The following is an 18,286-nucleotide window of genomic DNA, read 5'->3' as shown; positions in this document are numbered from 1 at the left end:
AAGTACCCTTTTTAAAAATAAGAGTTTTTTTTTAACATTTTACCCTTTGTTTGTTAAATGTCCCTTGTTAAAAATCAAACAACTTTTAAATATTAAACAAATGGACACCTGCATTTATCCATGCATTTGGTAACTAGATTTTATCATTATAAATGCATTTTGTAACCTGCTTTCTTAAATTTTAACGTGTGCGTGTTTTTTTCTTAGACACTAGCAGTAGTCAACCAAAGCCTTTCAGACGAGTAAGACTTCAGACAACATTGAGACAAGGAGTCCGTGGTCGTCAGTTTAACAGACAGAGAGGTAAATTTCTGACATATTGATTACATGATAGGATGTATGATAGTAATACATGGAACAAGTTTTCTGATCCTTAAACTTCCAACTGTATCTAGGGTTTTTTTTTATGTTCAAGGATTGATTAAATTATTACACGTTGAGCATGTGATGTTTACTAATCTGTAAGCTTCTTACAGAAAGACTTGTAAACTGTAGATATATAATGAATATGTTCTTAGAATTGATATTTATTCATTTCTTCCTTGAATTCAAAGTAAGACTTGGAGAAGCCAAAGTGTTAGAGTACTAGATAGTCATTTATTACATCTTTGTCTATTGTTATACTTCTTATACAGCAGAACAAAGCTTTGTGACTCTGTTTAGTTAAAAGAATTAGAATTTTTAATATCTGTTTTCTAATGTAACCATTAGAGGTTGTATTCGTGTCATGAAAATATTAATCTAATTGTACTTATTTTCACTGAAGATGTGAAATGTCTAACAGAGTTTTATATTTATATATCTAGATATTTGATATTGAAAACAATTTTTATAATGACCTAGTTAGGTAAGTGAATACTCCAGTTTTGAGCTAACTTCTTAAAAGATGCATTCAGTTTGGTTATTTTTTTCTCTTATAGGTGTGAGCCATGCAATGGGAGGGAGAGGAGGAATAAATAGAGGAAATATTAATTAAATGTCCTGTAAACTGTAATAATTGTGAATAAGATTGTCCAAGCCTGTTTTAGTGTAATGGTTGTCAAGATTAAAAACATTTTTGTATTTAAATCGGTATGCTTCTCTCAACATTCTTTATTAATAAAATGTGTTTCAGTGTCAGAATTTTTCATTTTTTCTTCATTTTAATTAGTTGATTCTTCTTTTGCTCATGGGTCTAAGGACAGTTGTACCAGACATTGGACAAGGTCCGCCCAGAACGTGTAGTAATGACTCTTGCTGTTCTACTTGGTTCATCGATGTTATAGTATTGATCTAAATAGAAGAGAAATCCTTTTTTAATTAAAAAGAAAACAACACCTGAACTAAAAATAGCTTTTGTTGATTATTACATTCAGAGACAATGTTTGTCAATTTAATATCAGAAATGTTTAGATTGATTTAATTTGAACTTTCTGACAAAAACAGCAGCAGTTGCTTTCCCAGACTGACCTTTCACCATCTTTCCATAAAGTTAGGTTCCACTCTCCTTTTTCAAAGTGAGAATTTGAGAAAAACTAAGTTTAAAAAGTAATTCATTTGTTTTATTCTCTAAAAACATTTTTTGACATCATGTATATAGGTAGAATAATTTAGATTTCCAAATTCTTCTAAGAAAAGTACCCCAGGTAATGTAATAAAATTAATAAAGTTAGTTTCTCAACTTCTTTGATCTGAATTCAGGACTGTGTAATGATGCAAATCACTAATATATTGTGGCACATGAGACCTCCATTAAATACCACAGGCAATAGAAGGAAACACTGTTTTTAGTAGCAGTTTTACTCAAGTAATTGGATGTTTTATATACTAGGCTTTAATCTCATGAAGGATAGTACAGAATTGAATTGTAGCCCATTCAGTTCAATTGAAAATAAAGTGAAAATCTAAACCTTCTCTTCTTCAGAGCAATTAGATTAAGTATAGTTTGACTTCTCACCTTTAGTCACCATTGAATACTTGGTGTTTTTGCTTTAATTATATTCTTATTTCAGAGATTAGAACACGTCTTTAAGAAGGTATTAAGATTTTACTTAATAACTTACCCTTAGAAAAGGCGTAATAATCATAGCCATCAGGTTTTCTGATGTTGGGCAGTGCTATAGCTGAAGTAACCACTTTTGGAAATCCTCTCCACTGTAAACTCATTTTAACTTCATTATGGAGGAAACCTGTAGATTTAAAGATACCAGATTGAAAAGCAATGTACTATAGGAGAGAGCAGCCAGTTAGAGTCAGACAGACCTGGATTTGAATCCCATTTTGGTCACTTAGCACTACTTTGAGTTATTTAACTTAAGTGCCTCAGTTTTTGCCCCCTCTGACATGGTACAAATACCTACATTATAGGAGTCTTCTGAGGTTTACGGATTTGTATGTAATGTTCTTGATAAGTACTTGATAAATGGTATTAATTACAACAAACAAACCTGAATAAACAGGTTTCTTTACTCACACACAAAAAAGTTATTGGTCTGGTCCTCCACTGAGGCAGATTGATGTTTTGCATCAGTAAGATTTAAATTATGAGAGCTATTTAGTCACTACATTCAATAAATTTCATTCTCTAAGAAGCTGTATTACATCTGTTTCATGTGCAAGAATTTGTAACAGTGAGAAACATTACCTTTGTCTGGATAAGAGACCCTGATGGGTGAGTAGTGAATTCTGATGGTGTGTGTTTGGGCAGGTCCTATGGCGCGTTCAAAGCGACGTCTCCTAACCTGTGTCGCTTCTCCGTACACTGAATAATTGATAGCAGGCCTTCTTCCGGTGCACTTTCTGGCAGGTTCCTGTTTATAAATATACTGCTGAACGCCACCACCTATTATGTATTAGAAAACCACATTTAATAATGAAAATTAAGTTTAATCCTCCAAAAAGGTGGAAAAGAGCTTTTATAAGGTAGAGGAAATGATTAAGGTCTTTCATAAAATATGTCCAGACATTAATGACTATTATTCCAAGAGTATTATAAAATAATTACTGATTCCTGAAATAGTTGCTGAATGAATAAAACCCAACAAATTGTATAATTATATATTTAGCTTTGTTTGAAAGTAAATGATGACACAGTAAGGACCTAGACATTCAAATGAAATTGTAATTTGCATGCTGAGGGCTCTGAATACTTTCCGTTGTCCTCAATTTTTCATTGAAAATACCTGATTCCAACCATTAAAGATCTTACAACAGTAAACCCAGTAATAAATGAAAATATTGAAAAAAAATTTCCCAGACAAATCAACTCCTAAAAGCTTTGTAATCTTGGCAATTATGTAACACATACCTCTCTTGAAAAAATACACAGATTCAGGTCTTTCCTTGTATTTAGCTATGGAGAGAGCCGCCACTATTTTTCCATTTAGTCCTCCAAATCCTTTTACAATTTGTTTGGGATACCCTGCATCTTTTATGTCATTGGTGAAACGCCAGTACTGAGAATCCTGATAATTTAACAGAGGAAATGATGTTAACAGCTTTGAAGTAAAAAGGTTGGGGATTCATTCTTGGATTTAAATATAGCGAGAAGGTTTTAACTTCATTAAGTGGATAAATTGGCCTGTAGTGTTATCAAATTGTTAACTTTTCAAATTAAAATTTGATGATAGAATAGCTTAATAAAATACGAAGACCCTTCTGAAGTGGATTTATGCTTTTATAATAATAGCTAGTTGCTGATTTCTCTCAAAAAGATACTTTTCTTACCTTAAAGAAGAAAGTTTTTCCTTCACAGTTGCATCTTGTAAAAACAGTATCAATGGGGGAGGGAATACCCCAAACTTCAGTAATTTTACGAGGTGGAGATGGTGGATTGAATGGACTTAGCATCCAGAAATAATGACCTAAGATTGAAAGTGATATATCAGCCTCCAAGCTAAATGAATCCCAAAAGAAACCAAAATGAAAAAATTTTTAAATAGTTTATCATAAAAACATAGAATGTGTTAACAAGCATTATATGACAGGTTTAGTCAATACTATAAGGACGAGTATATAAGTTAGTATTTAAACATTTCTGAGAGATTTCTCAGGTCTGAAGTTCAAGCCTTTGAAATATTTTAGTTTTCCAGTTTCTCTAGAAACTTCTGGCTTTGTGACTTAACAGAAAGGCACCTCTCTCTCCATTTCTTTACCTTTTAGAATTAAGGAGTTACAGTTCAATGACTGCTAAAATCTCTACTGTGCTAGTCTATGATTTGTTTCCATTCAGATTTAATTAAAATATAAGAGGACTGGACTAGAAGATGGTACAGCAGAGAATTAACAGTAAGTAGCTGCTGTTGTGTTGCACTCACAATGTAGCACTGTAGGAAGCATTGCAGTCAAGATGTTATTGTCAAGTAAAATAGAGCAGGTAATACAAATCCTGATGCAATTTCATTTAATAGGAAATCAAAATCTGAATTAACCTTCCAATTCTAACGGAACGAAAAATCTTAGTAGTTATCTGTTTAAGCTCTTTGTTTTGTTTGACTCTCCCAATATGTCTAATTTAGTTTGGTAATTACTCTCAGGTTCTCATAATACTGTGTAAGTTCTTCAATCCGTTTCCCTCCCTCCAGAAAGCTTAACCCAAACTTCCACTCTCCTTTGGTTCTCACACATACCAAGAATGAAGTGAAGAGCAGAAAAAGAAATATGTGCATAGCTCACCTCGAAATACAACTAATGTTCCATTGCGCAAAGTAGTCAGTCCATCTACTGGCTTACCGTTGCATAAATTAGTCTCATCTAAAACAAATAAAAACTTAAGCCAAGATCAAAGAAAATTCGAGAAGTGTTCATGTTCCGTTCAAATCTTCCCACAGGGTTGTTTCCTGTGGTCAGCTTTTCCTAAGCCTTTGGAGGGGCTTTGTGGGAGGTGCGTGTAGTTTGGAAATGAAAAAGAAGAGATATATTTCATAACTGTTTACTTAAAGGTGATCACTATTCAAAAAGTAGTATATAAAAATAACGAACTGGAATAAGCCAGGTTACCCATGATCTGCATGTATTAAGTAATTACAGGATGTTTGATCCCAACATGAAAGTCCATTTTTCAGTTGATTGCCCTTTATAATTGGTTTGGAAAGGAATAATATTGCAGGTCTTTGCTTTGTGTTGTACTCTTAAGGGTAAGCACTCCCAATGAAATATTTTTGACATTCTATATACCGTCCCTGCATATAGACACAGATACACTAAATTCCTAGCACACAAGGTTATTGCATGATTTTCCAAAGACCAAATAACCTTACTGTGATTACCCCTCTGCTTACCTACGGAGAAGCTGTAAAACCACAAGTTAACAAGTTCAGGGTTCTAGATAATACACTTCAATAGAGTGATACCAACTTGGCATCTGGCCCAGTTAAAATTAAGTTAACATTACCGATTTTAAAACAGAGTAACTGATGCTTGTTACCTGAAAGCATGGAGTTGATGGCAATGTCTTGATTGGATCCTCTCACTAAGATATCAGTTCCTGGGATAAATATAGGAGTTAACACAGGGGGCCTGGGGATCATGTGAGGTTTTTCTCCTGCAGCATCTGCATCCTTATTTGGACTTACTTCAACTATTTCTGAGTTAGGTGTTTGGTTGGGGCTGGTGGTAGTTGGGAGTATGGCTTTTGTGGAAGAGGTAGGGTGTAATTTGGGCACTGTCACTGTAGTCATCTTCGGGGGAGTTGGTGTAGTCTTTGGTTTTCTCCGTTTAGGTATCGTGTTTGGCTTTTTGGTGGAAGTGGGTTTTTTGGGGGCTTTGGTTGGCTTTTTGGGTTTAGGAGTTGACACTTTAGGATTAGAAGCTCTATCTTTCGGCGCAGCCGTGGTTTCTTCGGGTTTGTTCACAGTCTCTTCAGATGTAGTTGTCTTTTTTGTTGTAGTCCTTACTTTGGGTGCAAGGGTTGTTGCTTGAGGAGTACTTTTAGACGATGTGGCCGATGTTACTTGTGCGGCTGTTCCTGTTTTGGACTCAGAGGTCTTTTCTTCTGTTGGAGTTGCTGTAGGTACAGCAGCTGTAATTCCAGGTGTCATAGGTATGTCTTTTTCTGTTGTTTTGTCTGTAGCTGTTGTAGCCATTTCGGGTTTGGTCACTCCAGGAGCCTTGGTTACAGGTATAACAGGTTCTTTGGGATGGTTTTCAAGAGCCTTTGGTGTGGGTTCTGCTGCAAACTCAGGAGTTGATTTAGCAGGGTTCTTGGGAGTAGTGGGAGGCTCCATGGTGGTTGTCGTAGAGCCCTCTGAGTTGGATGGAGCAGCTGTCTCAAAAGAAGCTTGAGTGGGCTCCTTGGGGAGTTCGGGGATGGGTTCCTTGGTGGTGGTGGGTGCAGGCTCCTTGGGGCCTGTGGGTGCCAGCTCCTTAGGAATGCTGGGAGCAGGTTCCTTGGGGGCTATGGGTTCAGGCTTCTTGGGAACAGTGAGTGCAGGCTCCTTGGGAATGGTAGGTGCAGGCTCATTGGGAGTGGTAGGTACAGGCTCCTTGGGGGCCATGGGTGCAGGCTCCTTGGGGGCCATGGGTGCAGGCACCTTGGGGGCCGTGGGTGCAGGCTCCTTGGGGGCCATGGGTGCAGGCACCTTGGGGGCCGTGGGTGCAGGCTCCTTGGGAGTGGTGGGTACAGGCTCATTGGTGGTAGTGGGTACAGGCTCCTTGGGGCCCATGGGTACAGGTTCTTTGGGAGTGGTGGGTACAGGCTCCTTGGGAGCCATGGGTGCAATCTCCTTAGGGACGGTGGGTGAAGGCTCTGTGGGGGCCGTGGGTGCAGGCTCCTTGGGAGTGGTGGGTGAAGGCTCTGTGGGGGCCATGGGTGCAGGTTCCTTGGGGGTCGTAGGTGCAGGCTCCTTGGGGGCCGTGGGTGCAGGCTCCTTGGGAGTGGTGGGTGAAGGCTCCTTGGGAGTGGTGGGTGAAAGCTCTGTGGGGGCCATGGGTTCAGGTTCCTTCGGGGCTGTGGGTGCAGGCTCCTTGGGGGCCGTGGATGCAGGCTCCTTGGGAGTGGTGGGTGAAGGCTCCTTGGGAGTGGTGGGTGAAGGCTCTGTGGGGGCCATGGGTTCAGGTTCCTTCGGGGCTGTGGGTGCAGGCTCCTTGGGGGCCGTGGATGCAGGCTCCTTGGGAGTGGTGGGTGAAGGCTCTGTGGGGGCCATGGGTTCAGGTTCCTTCGGGGCTGTGGGTGCAGGCACCTTGGGGGTCGTAGGTGCAGGCTCCTTAGGGGCCGTGGGTGCAGGTTCCTTGGGAGTGGTCGGTGTAGGTTCCTTGGGGGTCGTAGGTGCAGGCTCCTTGGGGGCCGTGGGTGCAGGCTCCTTGGGAGTGGTGGGTGAAGGCTCTGTGGGGGCCATGGGTTCAGGTTCCTTCTGGGCTGTGGGTGCAGGCACCTTGGGGGTTGTAGGTGCAGGCTCCTTGGGGGCCGTGGGTGCAAGTTCCTTGGGAGTGGTTGGTGTAGGTTCCTTGGGGGTCGTAGGTGCAGTCTCCTTGGGGGCTGTGGGTGCAGGCTCCTTGGGAGTGGTGGGTGAAGGCTCCGTGGGGGCCATGGGTGCAGGTTCCTTGGGAGTGGTCGGTGTAGGTTCCTTGGGGGTCGTAGATGCAGGCTCCTTGGGGGCCGTGGATGCAGGTTCCTTGGGAGTCGTAGGTGCAGGCTCCTTGGGGGCCGTGGGTGCAGGTTCCTTGGGGGTAGAGGGTGCAAGCTCCTTTGGAGTGGTGGGTACAGGCTCTGTGGGGTCCATGGGTGTAGGCTTTTTGGTGGTAGTGGGTTCAGGCTCCTTAGGAGTGGTGGGAGCAGGCTTCTTGGGGGTGGTGGGAGCAGTATCCGTGGGGACCATGGGTGTAGGCTCCTTGGGAGTGGTGGGAGCAGGCTTCTTGGGGGTAGTGGGTGTAGGCTCCTTGGGGGTGGTGGGAGCAGGCTTCTTGGGGGTAGTGGGTGTAGGCTCCTTGGGGGTGGTGGGAGCAGGCTTCTTGGGGGTAGTGGGAACAGGTTTCTTGGTGGTGGTAGGAGTAGGGGATTTGGTTGTAGTTTCAGCTTTGGCTGTAGGTTTAGCAGGAGCTTTGGATGTGGGTACAAAATCTTTAGCAGATACTTTCTCTGTACTTCGTGTCTCTTTAGCTGAAGCAGTCTTCTCTTTGTCTCTACCTGAAGTCTGTTTATTTGTTAAGGAAGTCTCTTTAGTTTCAACTGCTGTCTCCTTACTGGTTGTTGAAGATGTCTCTTTAGATGCATCAGAATTAGGTGGAAGACTGGGTTTAGGATTTATTGGTTTGATTGTTGTAATCTTGGGAGATGCGGTAACTCTATTGCTTTGGGTGGTAGGAATGTGAGGAGTTGGGGTGAGCTTGACATCACCATCGTCCAGTCCGCTTCCATCTTCATCTACTGGTGGTTCAGGGGTAGGTTTCTTTTTAGTAGTTCTTTCCTTCTTGTTCTCTTTTACTAGGAAAAAAAATACACATTTTAAATTTTTGAATAGTTTTCTTTTTAATAGTGACCTAAAGAGCTCATTCTTGTCAACTAGCTATGTTGATAGCTGATCAACTGCCTTATCTGTGGACAAGTTGCTAACCTGTAATATGTCTATTAATTTGTTGTAAAATGGGAAATGATGAACTTATCTGATTGGGCTGTTTTAGGGAATTGATGAGAAGGGGTGAAAAGTACAAGTAAAACTCTATACAATTAACATATAGAAACAAGCGGCAACTTTGAAATCACCAACATGATCAACTACACGAATTCATCTCTTTTTATATTAATGTTCTTTGCCTCTCACTTCCTCCACTCCACACTGCTTAGTGCCCACTCTTCCTCTTGGAAACATAGTTCCAACATCTTAACAATTCACTGTACTAATTGGCCTCAGAAGACTCTACAACTATACCCCAGGAACCTGTTCCAATCACCCCAGTGGCCCCTACTAAGGTCTGTTTCCATACACATGGCTGTTAGCTGCTCTCTTCCCTCTGCCCGCCTAAACTCATCAGCCCAGGGGATTCAGAGAGGGGATTAGGATGCCATGGCAGCCAAAGGCTCTGTTGAGCAGGATTCTAGCAGCTCCCCCATAGATGAATTTCAGAGCTCAAAGAGCACATCAAGAGCTCATCACTGAGATGGGTTCCACTTAGCCAACATGTATTGCACTTGTGTGGAAGACTCTGGATGATTCAAAAAGACTATTTAGCTATTCTGCCAGAGTAAAGGCTTCAGGAGAAATAACAACCACCCAGGAAATAGAGTTCTTCAAAACTCCAGTATCCAAAATTCAGTATTTCCTGGAGAAAGAGAATATGTTTATTTCAGGAAATAACAAAAAAAAAGAACAAAAGGAATCTTTTTTTAGGAGGTAATAGCCTACTCTGTGGGACAGTCTCTACTGCAAAAAAAAAAAAAATCAGCCAGATATGACATATAATTTATTATAAAAATAATAAAAAGAAGCTGTAAAATGTGGATAATTATATTGCCTTTCCCAGAGATGTGTATGAGGCTTTAATGGATTAAGGTTTTAAAACACACACTTAAAGCAGCATATAAATGATTGCAAAATAAAATAAGGAAAAATAAAAACACAAGGAACATAGATGAAGAAAGATAAGAAAGAAAAATGGTATCAAGTAGACAGGAATTAAAATAAAAACCATAAATAATCATCTCCAGTGCCATCCTGTGTTTCCAGAGCTGCTGCTATAGCATCTTCTTATCCTTTGCTTTAAGAGTGCTTTCTTAGCTGCTTTGCACTAGTGTCCTATAGGATGTTCTCATTAGTGTCTTCTAAAATAATTTTTACAAATCTATACATGCCCCAAGTATTGAAATGTCCTCAAACCATTCTATCAACACGCATTGCTTTTAGATAATTATTTTTTAATACGGCATTGATATAGTCTTTGATCTTTATCAATGCTCAAACCTTTGGGATTCTTCTTTAATTCTTTATTAGCAGCTGAATTTTTGGAAGACTTGACTTTCCGAATAGTTGAAGAGGAAGAGGAAGAGGAGGAAGAAGACTCTTGATTTTCAGAAACAGAATGTTCTATAAATCAAATAAAAAGGTTGATCACACCAACTGCAATTTAAAGCAAAAAAATGCCAGTCCAAATACAACAAGAAGCGCTTTTGACTAATCTACAAATGTCCGTGTTCTGCTTTTTAATTTATCAGTAATATAATCAACTGCTTTTTAAATTTGTCAGCTAAAAGCAAGGTAGCTGGTCCAGAGTCTCGCAGGTTTTGGGGGACTAGCTGGTGCGGACTACAGCTTTCTCACAGCCCTGGAGCCCAGGAGGTGGGAATGCTTCTTACCGGTGTTAAGAATGTATTTCAGAAGTCTCAAAAAAATCAATAAATAAAATAAAATAAAAGCAAGGTAGCTAAGCTTATTACAGATACTAGTAATATATATTACCTTCTCTCACTTTCCTCATATCTCACAGAAGCTAATTATTCTGCAGAAGATCTGGTCTTTTTTTCCCAATGAGATTTGTCTTCTGATTACTGTAACCTACACCCATGCTGGGGTCAGTTGTAAGAGAAATAAATATCTGAGGGTTTATAATTTGGGTTAAACTTTGACTTAAAACACATTTTTTTAAAAAAGTGTAATGAGCCTTTCATAATTCATATGATTCCCTTATTCTATAAAGAGTCTTTTCAAAGTAGTTCACCTACAGCTTAGTCCATCTCAAAACCTTTTTTTACATCTGCCATCTTCCTACCTTCTGTTATTTCCTCTGATTCTATAACTTTCTTAGTCTTCTTCTTGTTTGGTGATTTGGGTGAACGTTTGGTTGTTGATTTGATGGTTTGAGATGCTCCTGGAGGTGGAGGTGCAGTCTTTGAAGATGGTGATGGGGGATTATGCACTGAGGCCAAGCAAGACAAGTCAGTTAACATCTTGTTGACATTCATCATCAACTCTTAACTGTGAAAGGCACAGATGCATCTGGCTTCAAGAATAAAGACTTGTGAAAACCAGTGTAGGCAGGCTCTTAGCCTAACACTAATTACTGCAAAGTGATTCATTCTGAGGACACATTGCTATAAAATACAGGTTCTCAAATTGTTATACGTTATGATCAGGGGCAAAGGCTCAGGAGTCAGAAAACCTGAATTCCAGTCGTAGCCCTGCAAGGCTCTACCCTTGTGACCTTGCGCAAATGAGCTAACCTTTCTTGAATTTTGTTTTCTGGTCTGCAAATTGAGATATTTATTATAGATAATTTCTGAAAGTATTTCCCTGCACCTAGATGGCTCAGTCAGTTGAATGTCTGACTCTTGGGTTTAACTCAGAGCATGATCCCAGGGTCATAGGATCAAGCCGTGCATCAGGCTCCACACTGAGCATGGAGCCTGCTTAAGATTCTCCCAATATTTCTCTCTCTCTCAAGGAAAAAATAAAAATAAATGACTCAATCAACCCCTTTCCTTATGCCAATCTTCTATGATGGTAGAAATAATTACTGCATGTGACTGACAGGTATTTGTGCTCTTGAGAAGAGAAATATAGTAAGTACATTTGTCCTGTTTTCATATTCATTTAAATAAAATGATGCCAATCCACTTTTCTTCTTTCTAATTATAAAAGATGTGCGTGAATATTTAGTCTTGTAAAAAGTTCACACCTTCAAATATCATATGTTTGCATGTATAGGAGGATTAGGAGGAACTTGACGGAGGAACAAGGGGGAGAAGAAGGGGGGAAATGGTGGCGGAAAGGGAGAGAGGCAAACCATGAGAGACTCTTGACTGCTGACAAAAACTGAGGACTGATGGATGTGGGGGGGAGGAGGGATGGGCATGGAGGAGGGCACTTGTGGGGATGAGCACTGGGTGTTATGTGGAAACTAATTTGACAATAAACTATTTGTAAAAAAAAAAAATTAAATCAAATTAAAAAAAGTTCACACCTTCACATTATGCTTTTCTTAAAATGTGTCGCCCTTCCCCAAGTTAAACAACTGTTAACGGTTTGGTATGTATTTTTGAAACCTTTTCTTATCCATCCTCCTACCCTTTCTGTTTCTAGAAGAGAAGACAAGGGATATGTTTTGATCATTAGGAACTAGAAGAAAAGGAGAGGGACTTCTGAAAGATAGGAAAGCGGAGAACAGTGGAGATGCTTTGGGGAGAGGGAGCTGAGATAAATCCTGCTACTCTGACTACACATCCCGGAACTCTTGCCTATGCAGTCTCCCAAGAGCTGTTGGCCACACACCTTCCTCTGTCTTCCCCCAAACAGCTCACTTGGAGAAACAGCTCTGCCATGTACTAGCTTGTTGGAATCCAAAGAACTTCTTGGACTGTTTTCTCACCCACATTTCTTCAGTTCTTGAAAGGCTATGATTTTGAGATGTATAGACGCCTACCAGCTGTATCTATAGCAATCCCAAAACAACTAAGGTGTGTCATAAGACAGTTTGGTTGTTATCTGCAAAAAAATGAAATATTCAATCTCTGGGTGGTTCCATTATTTTCAGATGAGACCCTGACTATCTGTGAATTCTGTAACTGAAGCATGGCCTTTATCAATTTTGTTGTTGTTGAGTTCTACTTAGACCTCAGGTAATCTGACCCAGCACCTAGTAGCATAAAGCATGGTCTTCAACATGTTTTTTCAACACTCATCACTACCCGACATCCCTTCCCACTCACCTTCCACCCAAAATAAATTCGTACGTTTTTTGTCTCACATCCAAAACCATTATCAGGGCAATTAGTAAACATGTATCCTTTATCATGGGTCCTTCTGAAAGCTTCAGGAACCCTACACTCTGAATTTTTGATTATGTGGGTGTTGTCTCCATCTTTTTTGGACTGCTTTCCAATGAAAACATTGACAGTTAAGAAATATCCATCAACTATGCTGATTAACATTTTTTTATGCTATTTCTCCACCGTTCAAAAGAAGCAGGACGTACAGTCTTGTTTAAATAAAATGATAAGATTACGCAAGCAATGCTTATTTTCACTTTTACCTCCACAAATGTTGTTGTTTCAACAAAGTAGAACTTAAGAATAAACATTTGGTAAAGAAAGGAATTCATTATTTAAGTATTTTTTAAATTGCTTTGGAAAATTTGAAGAGGTTTATTATACTCTCAGATTACCTCTCCAGGACATGTAACCAGAGAAGAGGATTTTAAAATGGAACTCTATCCCTTTTTATTGACTATCACACACAGGGATTTAGATAGAGACAACCATGGACTCCAGAGATGGAAGGGGACATACAACAGACAAATAACAAATTCTTGGTAGGTGTGCCTATAAATGTAGTGTCTTTAATCAAACCCCTAGTTGTACTAGTTTTTAGAGGCTGAAGGTGTCATTTTGTCCTTCAACATACACTCAAAAACTCTGAAGCCAAAAGCACAGCTAACTCAAAGGACGACTGACTTTGTGGGGTCAACGCCATTAGGATGAGACAAGAAATCTTGGAGTGAGGTGGTTACTGTTAATTTCACCTGAAATGGAACCACACCTGAGGAAAAGTATGCACACTCGGCCCCTATCTTCTCTATTCCTCAACCACTGATCTCTGGGCACTCCTGGAGACTGGTGGAGCCAGGAAGTGCTGTTGGAAGAGGCTTTCCATCATTAAGTCATACTGATGAAGCAAATCAATATGAAATGGCTTGTGTTAGTAAAACCAGGTCCTTAGATGGAGTGCGTATTGGACATTATCAGCAAAGCTAAAATAGGTGCATAGATTTGGCTGTTCTGAGAGGCGCTGATTGGTACCATGATGCTTACCTTTTCCACAAAACTCCTCATAATCGGAACAGCACTTGCCATACTTCTTACATTCCGAGTCACAGTCACACTCCCTCCCTCTTGCAAAGGACTCGAAGCAGCGGCCTTTACAGGAAAGCTCTATCCAGAGCAAAACGAAACATTATAGATTATTGATGATGCAGCCACACCCATGTACCGATAGCCATTTCCCACCTTATAGCTATCTCAAGTTCCCAAAGTGCATTTCTGAGTCTCTTATTTGGAATTTGGAAAAGACATGGTTTTCTAAGTGGAGAAGTCAAGAAAGAAATATGGTGCCTCAGAGAAGCTTCTCTTGCCTCTCAAGACTTTAAGAGACACCCCAGTGCTGTCTGAGTCATTTCACGTATGGACAATGGAAAAGTGGGAACCCTTCATATGAAATCCCCCCATCCTCTTCACCTCACACCATGGATTTGTAATAGATATTTATTAAATTAACATTCAGATCCTACAATAATATTCCAAAGAGCTGGCTTACTATAGATGGGTCACTGTTAGGCTCAAAAATCATTTATGACACAGAGATTTTATTATGACAAACTGAGCAACATGTAGCATTGAAAGATTTCAGCCTAATCCCATGACATGGATTATACCTACTCATTTCAAAATAAGCCATGGTTAGAGGCACAATAACTTTACCAAAGCCTATTTGAAATTATAACCTTCAACAACACATACCTGTACAGCAATGTATTCATCAACTTTACGTACAAATTCTAAAGTAAACATAACTTTGAACCACTTTTAATTATAATTTTCATAAGTTGGATGTGAAATGCCCCTGTGTTACCAAAATGAGCTAAAATGCATCAAGTGAAATACCATTCATCATTTAAAATTCATACCCTTTGGGTTTTAACTGAAATTCCTCATTAGATACTAATGCTTTGTACTTAAAGTGATTTTTTCATATAATTTAGAAACATATTCATATCAAAAAGTCAAACAGTAGATAAGACTATTTTATATCCATAGATTCTTTTGATGAAGCTTTTGAAGGACCCCATCACTAAGCAGTTATATCTCTGGTTGGTAAGTGAATATTACTAATTAGTACTTACTTAAGGACTCCTGAGTCACAGTATTCTCTATTTAAAACAAGATCTTTTACTTGGGACTAGTCAATAACCTTATACACCTGACAGAGTTCCAAGTGCCCCTCCTCCACCCTTCCCCAAGAGTCACAAGCTTTGACACCATCCTTAGGTACAGCACACTGCAACATTTATGCAAGGAAGGGAAAGGCATTTAAGCAAAAAGAAGTGCAGTAGTGTGGAAACAGCATGGAAGGGGCTGGAAGGGGCTGCACGGGGACTCACAGAACAGTGTTGCTTGACAGGGGAGATACTGGCTGTCAGGACTTACCCACAGTGCAGACTTTCTTGAAATCAGGGCAGCACTCCATGTAGTGTTGACAGTTATAATCACAGTTGCAGATGGCATCTCTAGAATACCCTTCCCCACATCTCCCTGCACAGCTTGGTAAATCTAAAATTATACAATACTAGGGTGAACATGGCCAAACCACTTTACAGAAAGGAAGACGTCTAATGAGGACAGAGCCGTTTGGTCAGGGAGAATTTTATCAATTAAAAGGTTGGGAATGATGATTGGCAATGGGTCCAGGTGATCTTTGCCTTATGTCTTAGGTTACCTTGATCATGCCACTTCATTCTTCACCAGACTGAGAAGATAAATACACTTCCGAAAACCAGGCAAAGTTAATGGCCTTTCATTAATTTTGATATTCTGGCAGTAGAGGGGTCGGGGGAGAGCGAGGCTGCCGCTAAAATGATGACTAGTTGACATTTACTGAGCATCTCAGTATCTCTGTGTGGGGCACTCAGTCATATGTTATCTCTAATGTTTATGAAAATGCTACCAGGAGAGTATGAGTAGCCCCCTTTGGGAGATAAAACCGCTGAAACACAGAGATTTTAATAACGAGCTCAAGGATACCCAGCTAGTTAATGGTTCCAGGATATATGTATTACAGATAAATTGTATTACCTATAATACCTCTAATAAATATGTATTACCTTTAGTTACCTATAATACTTATAATAAATATATATTACCTATAAATTATTCACATTGGCCCCTTTCACTCTCCGAAGTATCCTGATTTGGATAATAAGTTAGATGGTCAGCTACAATTTGAACTCTGATATATCTGAATCTAAAGCTGACATTTTCCCACCCAATCACATTGCCTCTCTTCCCTCATGTTGAGTTTAAAACAAGCTGGTTAGGCTAGCAAAAACTTCCCTAGGCTTCCTTCTCCTTTTATTGGTGAGGATAACCAGTTCTTTAAATGTTGAGGAAGTGAGATGTTTACAACCACAGCTACAGAGAATACAAAATAAATAACTGTTCAAATAGCATCTGGGCATGAATATAAAGGTCACAGTTATTCTAGGTGAAACAAAACAAAAATGCAAACAAAAGCATAGCTATCCTCATATATATTTTTAAAAATCATTTGGAAAACACCTTCCTGAGAGATAACCACGAAAATGCAACAATCTAATCTGTCTCTGGAATAGAAATTGGCAGGTGCAATGTCCTAAATCCATAGAGAGACGTTGAAACACACTGAAAAAATCTCAAAATAATGACTCCAGGAAACTGAAAGTCTTCACATGCAAAGAAAATAGTTAATATTAGGACAATTTTCACGACCTTTTGCGTACATTTGTGCACAATACATACAAAAATGCATATATAGTGTATGTATATAAATACATATATTATATATAAGGGAAAAAGAGAATAAGTTGAGAAGGCGAGAAAAGCAGACAGCACAACATTAAAGTCTATTCTTTCCTAGTTAGCAGATGTCTGAATAAGGAAATCAATTATCTTTATAGTAAAAGTTTATTTTCATAGACTAAATTATTATTCTACTATTACCACTGTTATTTTAACGCTAATTTTAAATTCATTCATTTAAAGGAAAGTAAAACTGTTTTTGGAAAACAATTGATCTTATTCCAGAGGAAAGGTAGGTTAGGGAACGCTCTCAGTGTTGTGAGCCTTATAATGTGATCACGAGATAGCAGGGGAGTCTGGAGAGCGTAGGGACCATGATGCCTTTTTAAATGTTCACATTTGATTCCATGTGTTTTTCCATCTTATCTAAGTGATTCTGAAACTATGTCCATGGCAGGCAGTTATCTCTCACCCTTAAGTTTATGAGAATTTTAACTACTTTCCTGGAAATGTCTATTTTATAAATGTAATTTCACCATAACAATCATGCACCTTGATTTTTCTTCTCTCAGGTTTTGCTTATTAAAAAAAAAAAAAAAAAAGGAAAGGAAAATCCAGTGTTTGGTATTATTGTCATTAAACAATTTTGATCACATCCTAGAGACTTTTGCTAAGGTGATTACATTGGATATATCTGAACGTTCTCTGCATGAAAATGACATGCATGTAAATCTTCATCCAGGACTGATTGTTTTTAGAGGACTGTGAATAGTTCAATATTATAGTACAAGATGACATTCACACAAGTACAAGTCCATTCCTGGACAGAGCACTTTCTAGATTAATCCAAGGCCATTTAAAATCACAGTCAATGCTCACTGTACCATGATACCTAGTTCTACATGATGCCAAAATAAGTTATCAAAAATTTATTTGATGTAAAAGACTCATTACATTTATTGTAAACACGTAAACAAAAGTTACATGCCATTTAAACATTGTTCTTTTCAGTTCATCCGATGATACTCTATCACACTAGCACAGTTTTTTCCTGTGTCTGTGGGTTTTGTTTTTTTTTTACTCTTGGAATCACCATAAAAACAAGTACAAAAATTAGTCTATAGAAAAGCTCCAAACTTGAAAGGTTTTCTAAGACATGAGAAGAAGTAAGAATTCCAAAATGCTTAGAAATATGTTACATATGCTTTATATAAATTATACTATAGATTAAACTCAAACAAATGTATGTTTTTAGATATCTATTTCTTTTGTTGTCATACTAGTCAAAACGGAACGATTAGCTACAGTTGTTAAATAAGTCTTTTTGATGGTTATGATACCTTGAGAAGAAACTTGCTGAATCAAGAAAACAGAAAGCAGCAGTAAGTACATGGGAAGTATTTTCCACTCCATGTCTGTTTCCAGGTACTGAGACCTCACTGAAAAGAAAAGAAAAGAAAAGAAAAACATCAGAAAACTGCTCTTTATTCTCACCACTAATTTAAGCCCATGTTACTTACAGTGTTTCAGTAACTTTTAAAATTTGATTTCATGATAAAACCACCCCACTCTTGAAACAAGACTTTTAAAGATAACCAGCCTTAAGGCTATTGTAAATATGTCACCATTAGAGTTAATCTGATGCAGAAAAAATCAGTGAGTCACCATCTCAATCATGTTATAGTCCATGTTAATACTTCAGAATTCCCCCAAATGGAAAACAGCCTTATGTCAAGCCCCTATTTAAATTATAGCATATACTTACAGTGCAAGGTTTAAATCCCAGCTTGGGGAGAAAAAATAACGAGCTTCAGTAAAATTTAATTTAACAAA

General features: G+C 38.9%; 2 protein-coding genes across 9 annotated transcripts in view; one reads left to right on the top strand and one right to left on the bottom strand.

Annotated features, from left to right (window-relative positions):
- Positions 1-1,070, top strand: part of TPR (translocated promoter region, nuclear basket protein) — a 62,969-nt gene extending 61,899 nt beyond the window's left edge. For all 4 annotated transcript variants that reach the window (XM_039257186.1, XM_039257185.1, XM_039257184.1 and 1 more), the window contains 2 exons: positions 208-303; positions 921-1,070. In XM_039257186.1, coding sequence (XP_039113117.1) covers positions 208-303; positions 921-976 — 152 coding nt within the window. In that variant the 3' untranslated portion in view covers positions 977-1,070. The remainder of the gene's footprint in view (positions 1-207; positions 304-920) is intronic.
- Positions 1,071-1,135: 65 nt separating this feature from the next.
- Positions 1,136-17,866, bottom strand: PRG4 (proteoglycan 4). 5 transcript variants are annotated; one of them, XM_039257187.1, is made up of 13 exons: positions 17,794-17,866; positions 15,107-15,229; positions 13,715-13,834; positions 10,678-10,824; positions 9,873-9,995; positions 7,158-8,398; positions 5,405-7,061; positions 4,654-4,731; positions 3,706-3,842; positions 3,287-3,443; positions 2,624-2,821; positions 2,043-2,168; positions 1,136-1,272 (listed from the first exon to the last, which is right to left on the bottom strand). In XM_039257187.1, the coding sequence occupies exons 1-13, from the start codon at positions 17,864-17,866 to the stop codon at positions 1,175-1,177; spliced, it is 4,278 nt and encodes a 1,425-aa protein (XP_039113118.1). In that variant the 3' UTR covers positions 1,136-1,174. The 5 variants fall into 5 exon arrangements, with proteins under 5 accessions (XP_039113118.1, XP_039113120.1, XP_039113119.1 ...); XM_039257189.1 differs by lacking the exon at positions 9,873-9,995; XM_039257188.1 differs by lacking the exon at positions 15,107-15,229.
- Positions 17,867-18,286: the final 420 nt, after the last annotated feature.

Source organism: Hyaena hyaena, unplaced genomic scaffold, assembly GCF_003009895.1.
Source record: "Hyaena hyaena isolate Hyena2069 unplaced genomic scaffold, ASM300989v1 scaffold_606, whole genome shotgun sequence".
NCBI classification, from domain to species: domain Eukaryota; kingdom Metazoa; phylum Chordata; class Mammalia; order Carnivora; family Hyaenidae; genus Hyaena; species Hyaena hyaena.
Note: the sequence above shows the minus strand (reverse complement) of the source record. Positions and strands in the feature narration are given on the sequence as shown.